The sequence below is a fragment of the Pleurodeles waltl genome, chromosome 5 (genome assembly GCF_031143425.1).
Source record: "Pleurodeles waltl isolate 20211129_DDA chromosome 5, aPleWal1.hap1.20221129, whole genome shotgun sequence".
NCBI lineage: Eukaryota > Metazoa > Chordata > Amphibia > Caudata > Salamandridae > Pleurodeles > Pleurodeles waltl.
This window is the reverse complement of record NC_090444.1, coordinates 1,805,760,150-1,805,779,467: the sequence shown is the minus strand read 5'-3', so window position 1 is coordinate 1,805,779,467 and position 19,318 is coordinate 1,805,760,150. Positions and strand designations below refer to the sequence as shown.

The window sequence follows — 19,318 nt, the reverse complement described above, 5'->3', positions numbered from 1 at the left end:
GATGAATGCAGGTAGAACTCTTGTTTGGTTCAGATGAAACTCTGTCAGACCTTTAGTTATAATAGAAGGTGCTATACAAAGGACAACCTGTGAGGTGACATTTTTCTTTGGATGACGAACCCTTTAGTTTGGTAATCCTTCTGTTGGAAGTTAAATTGGCTTAGGACACAAAAAATCATTAGCTCAAAAAGCTTATCCTGGCGTAGAACAAAGCACCATCAAGGAGCCTGGAGAACACTAAAGCAGCTTAGCACCCTGATAAGAAAAGTGCAGTTGGGGCAGTGGGTGTCCAGAACACAAAATCATAGCTGCCAACGTCGGAAAAGCATGGGGTGCCCATGAGAAATGGAACTTGAAGAAGGTTGTTGTTTGATGACAGTGAGTGGACAAATAACTCAATCTTGTGAGGCTATAATGGTGCCATCAGTTTTATCTCAGAGCAATTGGAGCTTAACTCTTGGAACATCCTAATAACTGGGGCAATGTGATAGGAGTGCTTGTGGAAGCATCTCCAGCTAGCCTGTCAACAGAAGAGCACACTCATTCTGTTAACCAATTGGGGAATGAGTCTCTAGCCATTCCCCAATTGGTTAACAGAATGAATGATTGTGTGGGTGATCCATTGTTCATTAAAGCCAGTGAAGGTATTCTTATTGACCTCAAATACTTTTCCTAACGTCTTTTGTATAAATTTCTCAGCCAACATTTGAGTGCTGTGTTTGCTCTATACAAAGTACAACACAACGTCCTCTTAATGTTCTCTCTCCTGGCGCTCCGCTTTAGCCAGTGATATGAATCTACAGCATGTATCTGACAAAGTCTATCTTTGATACAGTTCCTTTTAGTCACATCCATGTATTGTTGGAGGCCGCTGTTTATGTTCCCTGTCACAGTGAGGAGGATTGTTCTCCATCAGGTAACAGCGAGCTAGAGGTAGGGATGATATGAAGCGCTCTTAAATATCTGGATTGTCGAAGTTCATGGTATTCTTAGCCAACACTGAGACACAAGGTGCCCAGTAGGTTTGACTGTCTATTTGTTTTTATTCCAGAAATTGGGTATTTTTTCCCATGGCTAATATATGCCACAGCCAGTTTAGTCAATTAACCATGTCTGGAGGAAACACCTATCTCCATCATAGCAATATGACCTGTGTTGCCACTGTTAAGGTTAGTGTGTATTTTTTGCCTTATAAAGACTTATGTGCCAACAGCACTACCCCTGGTACACTCTTGATGATGGCCAAACACCCTCTCAAACTCTTTCAGGATCCCACTCCGAGTACTTCTCTGACGTGGGACAATGCCATAATAAGTGCATTAGTGTGTCTGAGGCCCTGCATTTCCTCCAACAAGCATCATTCCATTATTTTCGGAGGTGTTCGGTACCAATATGAAACTATTTTACTTTTATTATATACTTTGTCCATTGCCTATCAGACAGAGATCTACCTAATACCTTTTCCCATCTCTTTTGCACCAGGGTGCGCTCTGTGACTTGTTATTTCATGAGGTCTTTATGTATGGCTGATGTGTGCTTAGTATGTCTGAAGTTCTTAAGCCACTTTTCAAAATGTGTCAGTGGTCTTGCGGCTCTGTCTTTAATTTTGGTCTGGATTACCCAATTTTTTTTAACACAATTTATTGGGTTTTCCAATTTAGAAACTGGTATAACACCAGCTGTCAAAAGTACACCTGTATTACCCAGCCGTGATACATCTTTACCTTTCTCTCTTACATGAAATATCTAGGGATTCCCTTTTCTTCACCCCTCATCCCCTCCCACCTCAGACTAAGACAGTGTATAAGTTAACATCAGATAGGTGGTTCAAGTTCCTTGAGAGACCCTGGTGGGCTCTCCACAGCCCCCAGGTTTTTACCCATTTCCTGGGGCAGCCTCTCCTTTTATAGGCCATCTTTTCAGCCATCATGCACCAGTCTATGTCTTATGTCCATTCTGCGATGGATGGTGTTCCCACTCCCCAACACTTGGCCTCGTTTCGCTTCAACACCGTCAAACCCAGCGACAGCCACAGCTGCAGGAATTTCTCTCCTCTCCCCATCCATAGAGGAGAAACCATCTGGCAGCTCGTATCAGAAGTCCTGTTACTTGTGCCATAACTTTCTCTATTGCCTTCCAATAGCTCTGGATTTTCGGGCTGCCTCAGAGAATATGGAAGAAAGAATTGTCTTTGCCATACTCACAGCTTTATGAGGAGCTTTTCCCCATTTTGTATTCGTGGGACATCAAATAGTATGATCTATGTGGGATACAGAATTGTACCAGGCGGAATTCAGCTGTAATTGCGATTTCACATGCACCCACAGCGCCTCCTCCCATTCCTCGTCTTCCAGCATGCCAAGCTCCGCTTCCTAATTTGCTTTTAATTTCTGAAGGACATCAGGAGAGTTATAAGGTGGTTTTGTGTAAGCCATGGACCCTGCTTTTCTGTCAGAGGATCAGGTAATAGCCTATCTTCTAAAGGAGCGTACTCCGTCAGTTGTGTGCTTGTGGGATAGGAGAGTGTAGGTCATGTCTGACCTGGAGGTATCTATAGTGTTCCGTGGCCGCTAGTTGATACTTGCTATGAAGGGTTCCTTAGGAAATCATCTTGTCATGTACCCACAGGTCCCCCAACTTTGAAATTCCTATTGTGTTTATTTGCTGAAGCCCAGCGATCTGAGTGCATCACTGTCCCAGTGTGGGGTGTGCTCTGTCAGAACGTCCTTCCCAGGGGCGGCCTCTCCACGTGAGCGGAGGAGCATCACCCCGCAACAAAAATGCTCCAGAACTGAAAAATAAAATGGTAATAACCTTTCTTCATCACCATTTTATTTTTCAGTACCCAGTCCTGAACCAAGTGTCAGGACGGGGCGGGGCAATTGCAGCTGAGTGGCAGCAGGGAGCTGTGCACATGTTTAAAGTGCGCATGTCCCCTTAGCCGGCCGTCTTGCAATGGCCAGCCAGACATGCACACTTCAAACATCTCTAACCCAGCTGTCTTAAAGAAAGCACAGGCCTCCAGCGATCTTCTGTGTGCTGAGAGAGCCCGCTACCACCAATGCTGGTTACCAGCATGAAAGCTGCATTGGGATTTGTTAGTGCTGTTTCCTGGTCCATGCGGCCGCGTTGGAGAAGGAGAGGAAGACGCCTTCAGGTAAGTGACTTTTATTTTTTAATTATTATCTTTGTACCCCACCCCCACCCTAACTACAAGTCAGCCGCCACTGGTCCTTACACCCCATAAATGCCAATGCCTCTCTCAACCAGAGATTGCATCAGTGTGGAACTGAAATATTCCCAGGGGACAGCCCTGTAGAGTAGTGCGGGACACCTCCTTGCGCCCATGGCGTGGCTGTCTATCCTGACTGCTGGCTCGTCCTGGGCTGCAAACACCCAGGCATTGACCTCCCTAGCTGTCCGGCCCAGTCGTATTTTTTGTCTGCGACAACTATCCCTCCGTCATCGGCCCCCTTCATTAGTTTAGTCAGTGCTATGCGCGGTGCACCACCATTCCTCAGGAATATCCTCAGTCGGCATTTAGTTTCAGGAAGAATTGAGCTGGCGCTTGATATGAGGTATTTTGCAGAGCCTATAGAAATCTATGCAATGTCATCATTTTAAACAGGGTCGCTCTGCCTAGTAGTGTCAGAGGCAGGGCTCGCCAATGCTTGACCTCTTGTTTAAATCTATCCAGGAGGAGGCATAGGTTGGCCTCGAGGAATTTGTTGCAGTGCCAGGTTATGTAGATGTCTAGGTACCTGAAGTCTTCATGGACGAGGGACAGGGGGCAGCTAGGAGGGAGGCGTGGCGTTCCTGTAGAATCCGGGGAAGAGTTTGCCTATTGTCTGCTATAGAAAGCAAGATATCGTCTGCCAAGAGCGATATTTTATTTTCTCAGGTGTCTGCCCATTTCAGTCCTCGGATAAGTGGGTCTTTTCTGATACACGCCGCCAGGGTCTCCAGTGCTAAAGAGAACATATGGGGGGATAGTGGGCATCTCTGCCTGGTTCCCCTACCTGGCTGGAATATTTTGGATTCTAAGAATTTGACTCATCCTGGTGAGCGGCTTCTGGTATAGGAGCTCCACCCACTGCCTAAAGTGGGGCCCACTGCCTAAAGTGGGGCCCACTGCCCAGTGTATCTAGGAATGCAAAACTATAAGGCCACTCAAACGTATAAAATGCCATGGCAGCATCCAGCAATAATATTAGAATATTAGTGTTGGTATCTCCACTGTGTCTGTCAGTGCCAGGACCCCATAAGGGTGACATAGGTTGAGTTTGGTCCCTCTGTTGGGCATGAATCTTGATTGGTCTGGATCGACCACTGTCAGTATTGCCTTTTTCAGTCTCATTTCCAGCACCTTGGACAATATTTTGGCTTCAGTGTTTAACAATGAGATTGGCTGGTTGGAGCTGGTACAATTCATCAGGGGGTTTCCTTTCCTCCAGGAGCACCACAGTGGTGGCTACTCTCTAGTCCTGTGGCAACTCCCTCTTGTTCCCGGCCTCTTTCAGCAAGTGTAGTATATGTAGTTAAAATGCATTGTTATCTGCTACATCCCTAAATTCCCTATGTTTCAGATCATGCTTGTGTTTGAGCGTGGTCCCTCTCGGTTGCTGGGTTTGCTTCTCTAGGCTCAGTTCTGCGCAAGGCGGTCTACCCTACTCTGCACCACAGAATTTTATGGCACTCCACTCTATGCCACTCTACTATGCACCACACTATTCTACACCTCTACACTCTGAACCACTCTACTCTATGCTACTGGAATGTGTGCCACTGATCTCTATTGAACTCTACTCTGCACCAATGCATTCTATGCCACTCTTACTCTGCACCACTCCACTCTATGCCACTGCACTCTATGCCACTGCACCATACTCTGCATCCCTCCACACCACTGCACTCTATGCCACTGCACTCTACTTCACTTTGCACCACTAATCTCTAGGCCACTCCACTCTGTACCACTACACTCTAAGCCACTCCAGTCTATGTTCCTCTACTCTACCACTCTACCCTATGGCACTGCACTCTACTCTGAAGTACTGCCCTCTACACCACTCCACTCCATGTCATTCTACTCTGCACCACTTTACTCTACGGCACTGCACTCTATGGCACTTTACTCTACTCCACTGCGCTCTACACCACTTCACTCTACTCTGCACCCCTCCACATTATGCCACTTCACTCTACTCTATACCAATTTACTCTACTCCATTGCACTCTGTGCTACTGCACTCTATGGCACTTTACTGTACTCCGCAGCACTCCACACCACTCCCTCTACTCCACTCCAGTTTATGCTGCACTACTCCACTAGCTGCCGCTGTACTTTACTCCACTCTTTCTACTCCACACAATGTCACTTTCCTCTATGCCACTCCACTCTACGAAACTGCAGTCTACAGCTACTGCCCTCTACACAACTCTAACCTAATCTGCAACACTGCACTCTACGCCACTGTACTCTATGTCTCTCTACTCTACATCAATCTCCTCTGTGGCACTGCACTCTATGTTCTATGTTACTCTACTCTACACCACTGTATTCTAAGCCACTCTACACCCCCCTATGCCATTGCTCTCGCCACCACTCTACTCTCGACCACTCAACTCTACGTCTGCAATGTATGTCTCTATACTCTCCACTACTCTATGGCACTTTAATCTACACCACTGCACTCTACGTCATTCTACTCTACTCTGCACCACTCTACTCTACCTTACTTTACCCTACTGCATTCTATGCCACTGTACTCTACTCTGCACCAATGCACTTTACACTGCTGCACTCTATGCCACTCCACTGCTCTCTACACTACTACATTCTATGCTGCACCACTCCACTAAACACCACTGCACTATATGCCATTCCACTCTGTGCCATTGTACTCAACCCTGCACCACTTCACACCATTGCGATCTACTGTGCACCACTGCAATCTACGCCACTCCACTCTATTCTGCATCACTCCACTCTATGTCACTGCACTCTGAGCCATTACACTCTATGCCACGCTACTCTACTCTGCACCACTGAACTCTATGCCACTGTGCTCTACTCTGCACCACTCCATTCTACTCTATACTCCAAGCCTCTACACTCTACGCCACTCTAGTCTACTCCACTGCACTCTACACCACTCCACTCTGCACTTCACCAATCCACTAGACACCACTGCACTGTACGCCACTGCAATCTACACCACTCTTCTCTACTTAGCACTACTCTAATCTAACCAATGCAATCTACATAACTGCATTCTATGGCCACTGCACTCTACGGCACTCTACTCTACTTTGCACCACTCTACTCTACGCCACTGCACTCTACTATATTTTGCACCACTCTACTCTACACCATTTTGCTTTACACCATTCTATGCCATTGCACTCAACACCACTCTACTCTCCACTACTGTACTCTACATCACTGCACACTAAGCCTCTCTACTCTCCACCACCCCACTCTATGGTTCATTACCCTACACCACTGCACTCTATGCCACTCCACCCTATGCCACTCTACTTTGCACCACTCTACTCTACATAACTCTATGCCACTGCCATCTACTCTACTCTGCACCACTCCACTCTACACCAATCCATGACACTATACTCAACTCTGCACTACTCTGTGCCAGCACATTCTACTCTGTATCACTGCACCCTACACCAGAGCACTCTTTGCCACTCTATTCTACTCTGAAATACTCCACTCTAAGCCACTGCATGCTACACCGCTCTAGTCTTTGCCACTGAAGTTTATGCCTCTGTACTTTACTCTGCACCGTTGCGCTCTAAGCCACTACACTTTACTCAGCTCCACTCTACTCTTCACCACTCCAGTCCATGCCACTGCAACCTACGCCACTCTACTCTGCACCACTGCATTCTACGTCACACCACTCTGCGCTTCACCACTCCATCAGATGCCACTGCACTGGATGCCACTGCACTCTACACCACTCTACTCTACGCCACTGCAGCCTTCACAACTGTATTCTACGGCCACTGCACTCTACGCAACTCTACTTCACACTACTCAACTCTACATCACTGCACTCTACACCAATTCACTCTACACAACTCTATGCTGCTGCACTCTACATGACTCTATACAGCTTCACTCTATGCCAATCAACTCTGTACCACTACATTCTAAGCCACTCCAATCTTCTCTGCACCACTACACTGTCATTGCTCTCTAAGCCACTCCACTCAATAAGACTCTGCTCCACTGCACTCTTTTACAAACTACTTGATTCTCTGCATTACTATACGCTGTGCCACTGGATTCTATGCCACACTTCTCTACTCTGCACCGCTCTACTCTAGGCCACTACACTCTATGCCACTACATGCTATGCCATCGCACTCTACACCATTCTGATGTACACCACTGTTCTCTGTGCCACTGCGCTCTATGCCACTGCATTCTATGCCATTACACTACCTTGCACAGTCAACACTACACCACTGCACTTCATGCCACTCTACTCTACCCTGCACCACTCTACTCATTAAAACTGCACTCAATGCCACTGCACTCTATGGCAGAACACTCTACTCTTTGCCACCCCCCACACTGTATGCCACTCTATGCCACTCCATTGTAGGTCACTCTACTTTACGCCACCCCACTCTACACAGTGCCATGTTACGCCACTCTACACTACTCCACTCAATGCCACTTTCCTGTATGCCACACCACTCTAAGCCACTTTACTCTATGCTACTCTACTCTATGCCACTCCAAGCCACTTTACGCCACTCTACTCTACAACACTCCAGGAAACTACACTCTACGCTACTCCACTCTAAGCTGTTCAACGCCACATCACTCCAAACTATGCGACTCCACACTACTCTGCTTTACTCTACTCTACCCCACTCCACTCCAGACTGCCTCCATTCCACTCTACTCTGTGCCACTTCACTCTATACCACTATACTCTATACCAGTCCACTCGACGCTATGCCACTCTACTCCATTCCATTCCACTCCATGCCTGGCTACTCAATCTGCACCACTCTATTTTATGCCACTGCACTCTATGCACTGTACTCTGCATCACCATACTCTGTGACTGCACTCTATGCCACTGCATTACTACGCCACTCTACGCCTCTGCACTCTATGCCACTCAACACTATGCCACACCACTGTACTCTGCACCAATGCACTCACTGCCACTGCAATCTACAACACTACACTAGATGCCACTCTACACCACTATACTCTATGCCACTCTTTGGCACTGTACTGTGCAGGAATGAAGATGGGTCATTCATACATACATTGTGATTGTGGCCTGTGATTTGAGCATATTGGAATTCCATACTGTAAGAACTCAATAAGATTCTGAGGGACTGTTTGACAATAGGCCCAAAGTGAATTCTTTTGGGAATACCCACAGAGGTAGATGTACCCAGATACAAACTTCTGTTAAGCAACCTGGGTCTGATAGTGGCGAAGCAGGATGTAGCTAAACATTGGGGTTCCCCAGAGTCTCCCACTCTTAGAGAATGGAGAACAGGGATGGATCTTTACATGATAGAAGAGAAAGTAACCTACAGGCCAAGAGGCTGCCCAAAAAAGTTCCACAAGGTGTGGGGTCACAGGCTTAAAGACTCTGACGTAGAAATAGGAGAGGGGGAATGGGTCTCCAATTACCGATGTCCAAGAAGTGTGCAGACCTCTACCCCAATGAAACTCTAATATGTGACATTCTGATCCTGTAGAGCGGGAGAGTGATAGCCACACCAACACTGTACTGTATTGTTGTAACTCCGTACAATTGTATGTTGAATCCCAAGTAGCACTGTTGAGGAATGTGCTGTTCCGTATCATGCACTGTCATATAAAAAACTCTAATAAAAATAGTTTTAAAAAAATGACTTTATGCTACTTCACTATGCGCAACTTTACTCAACGGTACCCTACGCCACTCCAAGCCACTCTATCCATTGTACTTTACTCCACTCCAAGCCACTCCACTCTATGCCATTCCAAGCCACTCTACTTTACATCACTGTATGCCACTCTACTCCACTCCACTCTACTGTACAACATGGCTAAATGTCAGTGGCAAAGCCAATAGCTCTCACATAGGTTAGACCTATTGGATTTTTCAATGCTTGTTTTATCCTGGCAGAAAATCTGCTTCTTTTTTGACTGTGGCTTAACCTCTTCAATTCCAGTGACTTGATGTTTCTCCTGGAAGTTTTCAGACAGATTCATAGACAATATATATGCCTACTGGAAAATTTTGTTTTTCACAAAATGCTTTGTGGTACATATTAATGTGAATTCCGCAGTAGTCTTACACCTCAAGCATTGACAGTGCACACATGGTGGAAATGAGTTCAGGTATTTAGTGGAAACCTGAGAACAATGATTCCAAATCATTTTGTGCACTTCAGATGTTCCTCAGGTAAGAGCTATCCTTTGAACTCCCATCTTGTACCACCATCCTATTAGCCAAGGACAATAAGAGCAAAATAAGTAAAAGAAAGTTCTCTGGCATGCTACAGAACAAGTAGCAATTAATCACCTGTGTATCATGTCAATGACCTACTCTATATTTCATCTGATGTTAACAGGAAAGGTGCAAAAACTGAATAGTTGTCCTCACTTACCTGCTCGTGGCCCGGGTGGCACGTATGGTGGTCAGCCCAGTGAGGGTCTCAGAGAAGTGCGTGTAGATGGGGGACAAGGTGATGCTGCAAAGCCGCTTCAGCTCCCGTGAAGTGTGCCGGTAGTACTGCTGGATGTAGAAGTAGAGGACCGCCAATGGCACCAGGACCAGAATGATCCATGGTAGCAGGTAGCTTGTAACCAGCACAGTACCCATCAGGAAGAATACAGAAGCCAGGAAACTGTTGAGGGCATTCGGGAGGCTCTTGTCAGTGTGGTACAAGTCGGATGAGAAACGGTTGATGATTCGACCCATCGGAGTATTATTGAAGAAGGTCACAGTCGCCTAGCAACAAGAAAGAAAAACATTACAATGAAAAACTTGGCTATGTGCTATAATTAAAGAACACAACATACAATCCATCTCTACAAGAAGAGGTCCATTTTGATGGCCTAGAATAATAACCACTTTGGGTCATCGTACACAATGCTTTACCAAAAAGTAGTTTACTACAGTCTGAAACATTTTTGTTAACTTTTGTGAAGATACTTCTGGAGGATGGGAAACCAAGCTACAAAGGGTTGGGACAAAAAAAGTGTGGATTAGTTCAGTAAGGACCTATAGTGGTTCATCTAGAGACTTAGGAATTCTAGATACCCTCTCGAACATAGGCTCTAATGAAGCCTGACCTACTTGTGTTTCATGATCAGATGGCTGTACTACTGGTGTGCATATAACTCAAGTTTAAAACATTTAAGGGAAAATGATGTGTGTTATGATATGAAGAAATCAAATTAGGGATTTTAAGAATTACTGCAAATTAGTCTTTGATGGGGATGACTTTCAATAATCACATTTACCACACTTATTTTGCATTTATGTGTGGAGTATCTACCAGAAAACGTTGTGTGAGTAATTCTTACTTTTTTGTGATTAGAGGCAATATTACCACTTTTCAGTAGTTTTCAAGCTACTCTAACATGATGGAATATGTGAACTGTGTGATTGTTTCTCCACTCACCACAAATGTTCAGGCACACTGAATGAGGACCACAATAAGAGCATGAATATTCATGAGTCGAAATGTGCATGTATGTGCAGTGAAAGCGTGTAATCTGAGTGACTGACATGGAAGGGAGTTACTGGTAAAACAGAAACCCTCTAAACCGTGGAGTCAACCGAGCTGTGGTACCACAGACTATCATGGGCAAAGATAACGGTTTGCTAGAATGAAAAAAATGATGACCAGGAAGAAAAGATAGGCTGAGACATACATCAAATGTCACAAATACCTTCTAAAATGTTCCTTGTATTTTAGCTTCCGTCCAGTAGTCTATCATCAAAATCCTTTTACATCCATCTATTTTATTATTAACTACAAGTGTTTTGATTACATGCGCTGTCCATTATTTTTCACCACCCAACAGGAAGTGACATCACAGGAGGAAGGGGTGACTTGTATTAAGATTCGATACAGCACCTACTGTGCACAAGTAAACAATGTTTTGTCTATTAACTTGCACCAATAAGTTTACAAGCCTAGCAGTCCCACTTCAGTTTCTCATTTGCAGGTATGTATTTACCTGATGATATTTGCCCTCTATTTCGCCACGGATTTATCAATCTGCCAGTCAGATTGGATAAGCTGATGCCCTGCCGTGTGTGCAGTTTGAAAACAAGCATTGACATAGCCAATAGGGTTTGCCCATGGAAAATCTACTGGCTAGGTCAATTATTTTTTAAAACATATTATTTATGTGCCAGCAGGAGCTAATGTTTAACAACACCTTTTGATATGCTTTATTGCTGTCTGGCAGTTATTGCTGGACTTCACGACATGCTGGCTACACCTTGGTCATAGATGTATGTTTTTGACATAAAGCCAGTCGGCTTCCCGCCTCTTCAACCTAACACTCCTGGAACGACTTGCATATCTGACAGAGACACGTGATGCATGAAAGGAAAGTGGTTGTAGTGTTAGTAATAGCTAAAATGGACGCTGCAGTTGTTGGCAGTGTACAAATGGAACGTCTCACATGAAAAGCAAAAGATCCCTTTCTCAACTTATTCCTGATATCCACTCAGTGCTTAATCTGAGTCAGTGGTTGCAGGTGGAGGGGAACCGGCATTTCCTTTTAGGAGTGGCACTTTTTTGCATCAGGCATTTACTGCGAGCAAAAGACGCACAAAGCGCCACAAAGGGAGAAAGCAGAACGCTGCAAGAGTGAGCTGAAGGGGCAGGGAGTGGCTGTTAATGGATTAAAGAGGCCCAAGATGGCTTTAGGATCACCCTGCCTCAGTAGTCTGTGCTCTCACATTTGTAGGAAAGTACCCACTTTTTGGCTTGTTACCCCCAATTTCTGCCTGATGTCAGTGTGTTTTGACTGTGTCATTGGGATCCTGCTAGTCAAGACCCCAGTGCTTATGGTTTTTGGCCTGCTTGTCAGTATGTTTGACTGTTTGTCAGTATGCCTGACTGTCACTGGGATCCTGCTAACCAGGTCCCCAATGCTTATACTCTCTCTTTTCCAAAATCTGTCGCTACATTCTGGTAACCCAGTATTTCACTCTACATTGGCGCACTGGCCAGCCCTTATAACTCCCTAGTAAATGGTACCTAGGTACCCAGGGCATTGGCGTTCCAGGGGATCACTATGGGCTGCAGCATTACTTTTGCCACCCATAGGGAGCCCATGCAAAGGCTTCTACAGGACTGCCATTGCAGCCTGTGTGAAATGGTGCATGCAACATTTCACAGCCATTTGCACTGCAACAGGTGACATAAAACGTCACCTATATGTCAGGCCTTCCAACCTGAAGGTTGGGTGCAAAGTGCCTGTGTTTGAGGGCACCCCTACAATAGCAGAGGTGCCCAACATCATCCAGGACCATTTTCCCAGACTTTGTGAGTGCGGGGAAGCCATTTTACCCGTGCACTGGACATAGGTCAATACCTATGTCCAGCTTCACAATGGTAACCCCGAACATGGCCATGAAAGGTGTCTAACAACTGGGATTTGATTCCAGTATTGGTTGCCCAATCCCATGCACTCTGGGGGCTCCACTGCTGACCCCCAGTACTGCCATACCAGCATTCTGAGGTTTTCCAGGCAGCACCAGCTGCTGCCACCGCACAGATAGGTTTCTGCCCTCCTGTTGCTTGGGCAGCTCAATCCCAGGAAGGCAGAACAAAGGATTTCCTTTGGGAGAGAGGTGTTACACCCTCTCCCCTTGGAAATAGGTGTTACCGGCATGGGAGAGGTAGCCTCCCAGAGCCTCTGGAATTGCTTTGAAGGGCATAGATGGTGCCCTCCTTGCATAATCCAGTCTACACCGGTTCAGGGACCCCCAGTCCCTGTCCTGGCGTGAAAATGGACAAAGGAAAGAGTGTCCCTGGGTTTTGCCATCTTGGATTTCAAGGTGATGGGGCACTCTGGGAGCATCTGAGGGGCCAGTGCCAGCAGAGACCTCCCCTGATAGGTGCTTACCTGGTTAGGTGACCAATCCCCCTTTCAGGGCTATTTAGGGTCTCTCCTCTGGGTGTTTCTTCAGATTCAGATTGCAAGACTCCAGCAGGAATCCTCTGCATCCTTTACTTCATCTTCTACCAACGGAACTGCAGCTGAACCCTCCAGGAACTCTACAAATTGCAACAAAGAAGCAAAGATGCCTTCTGCAACATTGTAACTTCAGCTCCTGCCAGCCACTGCAACAGTTTCCAGGTCATGTATCCTCTGAGGACTGCCTATCTTCAGCCTGCACCAGAAGACCTGACAGAATCTCCCGTGGAGTGACGGAGTCACTTCCCTGCTTCAGCAGGCACCTCTTTGCAGCGACGACCGGTGGCGTGGGTCCCCCCTCCAGACGACGATCATGGATCCAGCAACAAAGGTGGTGGACTAACGTTACCCCGACAGTTCCAAGGTCCAGCTGTCCATCTTTGGTGGAGGTAAGAGCTTGCCTCCCCACGCAAGACAGTACTCCCGTGCACCTCGAGGCTTGCAGTTGCCAAGGCTTGTGTGCGACCTTCCAAGAAGTTCATCATGCACGGCACAGCTTAGGCTTCCAGCACTCCATCCTGTGATGCACAGCTTCCTGAGTGGTTCTCTGGCAGCGTGGGATCCCTTTGTGTCGTGCTGCGTGGGCCTCCATTTATACCTTCTTTGTCCCCATGCTGTGGGACTCCTGTGTGCACTGCCTGGTCTTCTGAGGGCTCTCTGAGTTGCTGAGAGCCCTCTCTGTCTCCCTCTGCTTGGTATAGGCCACCAGTTCCTGGGCAGCGCCATCTTACGCTAACCGCAAGTTTTTTCGTGTGCCAAGGCTTGTTTGTGGAATCCAGTGACGCAAACCAGACTGCAATCATCCATCAGGCATGGGACATCTTCTGCACCAACTAGGAACCCGCATCTGTCTTCTTGGGTGCATAACTGACTTTGTCTTCTCACCGGTGGTTCTTCTTTTGCACCTTCATCTGGGTTAGCAGGGGCTCCTGTTCTCCCTGGACTCTTCAGTGCTTCTTGGACGTGGTCCCCTACTTCCACAGGTCTTCAGGTCCAGGAATCCATCGTTGGTGTCTTGCAGTCTCTTATGGTTCTTGCATAATCTTCTATCATGACTTCTTGTGTGTTTCAGGAAACTTACTGTGATTTACTCCTGTTTTCCTGGGCTCTGGGGTGGGGTCTATTAATTACCTTTGGTGTTTTCTTACACTCTCAGCGCCCCTCTACACACTACTCTTGCATAGGTGGGAAAACGACTTATACATTCCCCTATTTTAGTATATGGTTTGTGTTCCCCTAGGCCCATTGCAACCTATTGTGATTTTCACTATTTGCACTGTTTTCTGACTGTGTACTTACCTGTGTTTGGATACTAGTGTATATATTGTGTATATTACTTACCTCCTAAGTGAGTATAGTTAGTCTCTATGGTATTGATGGCATTTGTGTCATCAAAATAAAATACCTTTATTTTTGTAACACTGAGGCCCTCATTCCAACCCTGGCGGTCGGTGTTAAAGCGGCGGCCAACCCGCCAACGGGCAGGCGGTGCAAAAAATGGAATTCTGACCCTGGCGGGAACCGCCAACACAGACCGCCACTTTAACACTCCGACCGCCACGGCGGGACAAACAAACAGCGCGGCGGTCACCGCCAACAGACAGGCGGCAGACAATGTACCGCCCACCCTATCACAACTCACCAATCCGCCACCTTTTCCGGGGCGGGAGCCCCGCTGATAAAAACACGGCGGAAACAGACTACGAACGGGAAAACGCTCACCCTGCACACTCCACGAGGAATCTGGACAGCATGGAACCAGAACTACACATCCTACCAGCAATTGTCTACCTGCTCCTCTACCAGGAGCACGAACGCCGGCACAGAAGACAACGGTGAGTACTGCACCTACGACACAGGGGAGGGGGGTGGAGAAATGAATACGGGCACACACATACGCGACACCCCCCCCCCCCAACTAACTACACACCAAGGCAGAGCAACAACTCAGAGTGACACCCCCCAAACCCCCCGGAAGAATGCAAAGACAAAATAATATGTTATTGGAATTCAAATATATTGTAAGGTTAAGTAAATAAGTAAGTCGAACATCCCATAACTATATACACATATGTACATTGTCCCATCAAAATTGGCTTTCTGTCATTGTACGTGGGCCAATGGTCCTCAACACATGGGAAAAGCCCACAGAGACCCGAATCCATTGGAGAGAACACTGCAGGGGCATCAGATAGGAAAACTACAGGCACCTCAGGGGGAAGGGAAAGGGGGCACCTCAGCCACATGAGTCCACAACGCCAGATCCACGAGGGGCCTCCATGGCCACTGTTCAATCCTGGGGAGTGCAAAGCCACAGTCTCTCAAGTCCAGACAGTGGGTGGCTTGCCCACTGTGCCATCCTGGGGAGTGCAAAGCCACAGTCTCTCAAGTCCCTACAGTGGGTGGCTTGCCCACTGTGCCATCCTGGGGAGTGCAAAGCCACAGTCTCTCAAGTCCCTACAGTGGGTGGCTTGCCCACTGTGCCATCCTGGGGAGTGCAAAGCCACAGTCTCTCAAGTCCCTACAGTGGGTGGCTTGCCCACTGTGCCATCCTGGGGAGTGCAAAGCCACAGTCTCACAAGTGGATGACAGACTCCAGCGGTACTGGAGGAGTCTTGGTGCCCAGAGTGTATCGTGCAGCCCTGTCGGACACGGATCCGGGCCTGCCCCTTCTGCCAATGTGTCAGCGGTGCTTGAGTTGAAGGGCCCAGCGGAGCAGTGCTTGAGAGGAAGGGCCCAGCGGAGCGGTGCTTGAGAGGAAGGGCCCAGCGGAGCGGTGCAGAGATGGCGGGGCCCAGCGGAGCGGTGCTTGAGAGGGAGGGCCCAGCGGAGCGGTGCTTGAGAGGAAGGGCCCAGCGGAGCGGTGCTTGAGTTGAAGGGCCCAGCGGAGCGGTGCAGAGACGGCGGTGCCCTGTTCAGCGGTGCTTGTCTTGAAGGGCCCTGTTCAGCGGTGCTTGTCTTGAAGGGCCCTGTTCAGCGGTGCTTGAGACGGCGGTGCCCTGTTCAGCGGTGCTTGTCTTGAAGGGCCGTTTTCAGCGGTTCTTGAGACGGCGGGCCCTGTTCAGCGGTGCTTGTCTTGAAGGGCCCTGTTCAGCGGTTCTTGAGACGGCGGTGCCCTGTTCAGCGGTGCTTGTCTTGAAGGTCCCTGTTCAGCGGTGCTTGTCTTGAAGGGCCCTGTTCAGCGGTGCTTGTCTTGAAGGGCCCTGTTCAGCGGTGCTTGAGACGGCGGTGCCCTGTTCAGCGGTGCTTGTCTTGAAGGGCCCTGTTCAGCGGTGCTTGTCTTGAAGGGCCCTGTTCAGCGGTGCTTGTCTTGAAGGGCCCTGTTCAGCGGTGCTTGAGACGGCGGGGCCCTGTTCAGCGGTGCTTGTCTTGAAGGGCCCTGTTCAGCGGTTCTTGAGACGGCGGGGCCCTGTTCAGCGGTGCTTGTCTTGATGGGCCCTGTTCAGCGGTGCTTGTCTTGAAGGGCCCTGTTCAGCGGTGCTTGAGACGGCGGGGCCCTGTTCAGCGGTTCTTCACATGTGTCTCCAGGGCACCATATCTGGCCAATATATGGTGTTCACTCGCCATCCGACTTCTCGCTTGCGGGCCCTCCTGTGCTGGTGTTCCGTGCCCGTGGGTGTCCTCCTTCACCCCCGGAATGGGTCTGGTGGGGCCCTCCTGGGCAGCTCGCCTGCTGCCGGACTTGTCGGCCGTGCTGCCCTTGCCATCCTTGCCTGATCCTCTGTGTCCCTTGCCTCCCTTTGGAGATGTGCCAGGTGGCACCCCACTTCCTGACGGTGGCAGGGTGGTGCCTGTGGAGGCTGCCGTCTCTGTCCTCTTGCGCCGGCCCTTGCCTTTTTTGGATCTCTTCCCAGGGGGTGGGCTGGCTGTTCCTTTGCTGCTGGCCGATGTAGCTGCCCTCGAAGGTGGTGGACTCCAATATCCCTGGACTATGGTCCTTGTAGGTCCAGGGCTTGTGCTAGCTGAGGTGCTGATTGGACTTTTACGAGATGGAGGGGGTGGGTCAGGTGATGGAAAGAGGTTAAGTTTGGAGAGGAAAAACTTTTTAGGAGCAATGGGAAGGGTAGGTGCAGTGGGTATGGGAGTGGAGGAAGAGGATGTGGTTGTAGGAGAGTCAAGTGTGCTGTCGTTGGGTGCAGGTGCTTGTGACGGAGGCTGTCGTGAGGTGGATGGCTGTTGGGTGGGTGGCTGCCTGCGTTTGTGTGGTTTGGAAGAGGGGGTGACAGACACACTGGGAGAGGACACAGGGGACGTGTAAATGGCAGTGGGGGTGGTGACTGCACGTGTGCGGAGTGTTCTGGTGGGTGTGCTGGTGATGGACGTAGTGGCTGATGAAGTGGTGCATGCAAGTGTGAGTGGAGACATCACAGGGAGGGAGGAGGGAGACGAGGAGGAGGGGGACACAGAGGAGGCAGTGGCTGTTGGTATGTCTGCATGTGGATGTTGCTTGTGTGAATGCTTGTGGGATGTGTGGTGCTTATGTTTGGATGAGCTGACCTTGGGTGTTGAGGCTGGTCTGTAGGTGTGTCTGGGATAGGCAGAGGGACAGGGGAGTGGGACTGGGTGGAGGGAGTTGGAGGAGGGAGGCAGGAGACAGGGACAATGGCTGCCGTCAGTGCTGAGGCCAGAGCGTTGAACGATCGCTGATGGGCAGCCTGACCCGAATGAATGCCCTCCAGGTATGCATTGCTCCGATGCACCTCCCTTTCCACCCCCTGGATGGCATTCAAAAGGGTAGACTGCCCAACAATGAGCATCCGGAGGAGGTCAATGACCTCCTCACTGAGGGCAGCAGGGGTAACTGGGGCAGGGCCTGAGGTGCCTGGGGCGAAGGAGATGCCCGCCTTGGTGTGCGAGCGGGCACGGGGCGAACGCTGAGGGGCTGCTTGGAGGGCAGAGCTGGTGCGCTGGGTGGCGACTGTACCTGTAGTTGCGGTGGGCACGGATGTTGCCGCCACCACAAGGGAGCTCCATTCTGAGGACGTGTCGGTGTCGCTGATGTCTCCACGTGTCCCCGTTGTGGAGCCCCCCTCGCCCTCCGTCTCACTGGTGAAATCAGAGTCCGTTGCATGGCCCTCCAGGGCCATGTGAGATGCAGCTCCCTCGTGCTCCAATGCCACTTCTCCTCCGCCAGATGATGCTAATGCACACATGAACAGGAAGAGCAGACAAAAAAAGGGGGGGGAGAAATAAAGACATGTTGAGTGCATGCATTTGCAACACAGTTGGCGGAGAGGACAGACACAGAAGCCCCCTGCACTGCACGGCGCACTTGGGGTACACTACTCAATCAGTGAGACTTGGCCTACAAGCCAATGGACGACATCTGCACACATAGGTGACACAAGGCCATGGATAGCTGTACTTGGCACCCTACAGAGCTGGAGGGCGGGGCACAGGGCCATGCCTTACGGAGGGGACTAGCCTACAGAAATCGCCCTGGCCTAGGGATACCCACATCCCTCCTCCCCCACCCAGACACCTCCACTGCGCGCTAAGATAGCAGAATGTGCTTGTACTCACCCCCTTGTGTCTGCTGTGATGTCCTCACGCGCCCATCCAAATCTGGGTAGGCCACCGCCAGGATCCGAGACATCAGGGGGTCAATAGACGAGTGGCACCCCTCCTATGTTGGGAGGCCATCCCCAGCAGAGCCTCCGCGGTCTTTCTGCTCCCGCGGCGGATGTACTCGCACCTCTTGCGGCAGTGGGTGCCCCGTCTGTTGTGGACCCCCAGGGTCCGGACGTCCTTGGCGATGGCACGCCAAATGTCGACTTTCTGATGGGCGCTGACCTATGTGACACGTACAGGGAGAGAAAACAAAATATCAACATTTTCTGCATGCTCGATGTGAGTGTCCCCCCATCCCCACCCTTGCCATGTGGCACATGCTCTCATCTGTCGTTTGATGCATGCCTCATACGCTCCCCTCCGCACCTTTGTTCATTCACCCCACTCAACCCAGGCATTGCCCACCAAGCATGGTCCCAGTGCACTAACCTGTTGGTCTGGAGGACCGTAGAGTAGCGCATACTGGGGGAGGACCCCATCCACGAGTTTTTCCAATTCTTCAGAAGTGAAGGCAGGGGCCCTTTCCCCAGTCGC

The 19,318-nt window shown here is 49.3% G+C and overlaps 1 protein-coding gene across 1 annotated transcript in view; it reads right to left on the bottom strand.

Moving 5' to 3' along the window:
- The window catches only part of LOC138296821 (ATP-binding cassette sub-family C member 10-like), a 669,768-nt gene that overhangs the window by 121,911 nt on the left and 528,539 nt on the right, over window positions 1-19,318 (bottom strand). The window contains exon 15 of the mRNA XM_069236276.1: window positions 9,655-9,998. Within this exon, the coding sequence (XP_069092377.1) occupies window positions 9,655-9,998 (344 nt within the window). The remainder of the gene's footprint in view (window positions 1-9,654; window positions 9,999-19,318) is intronic.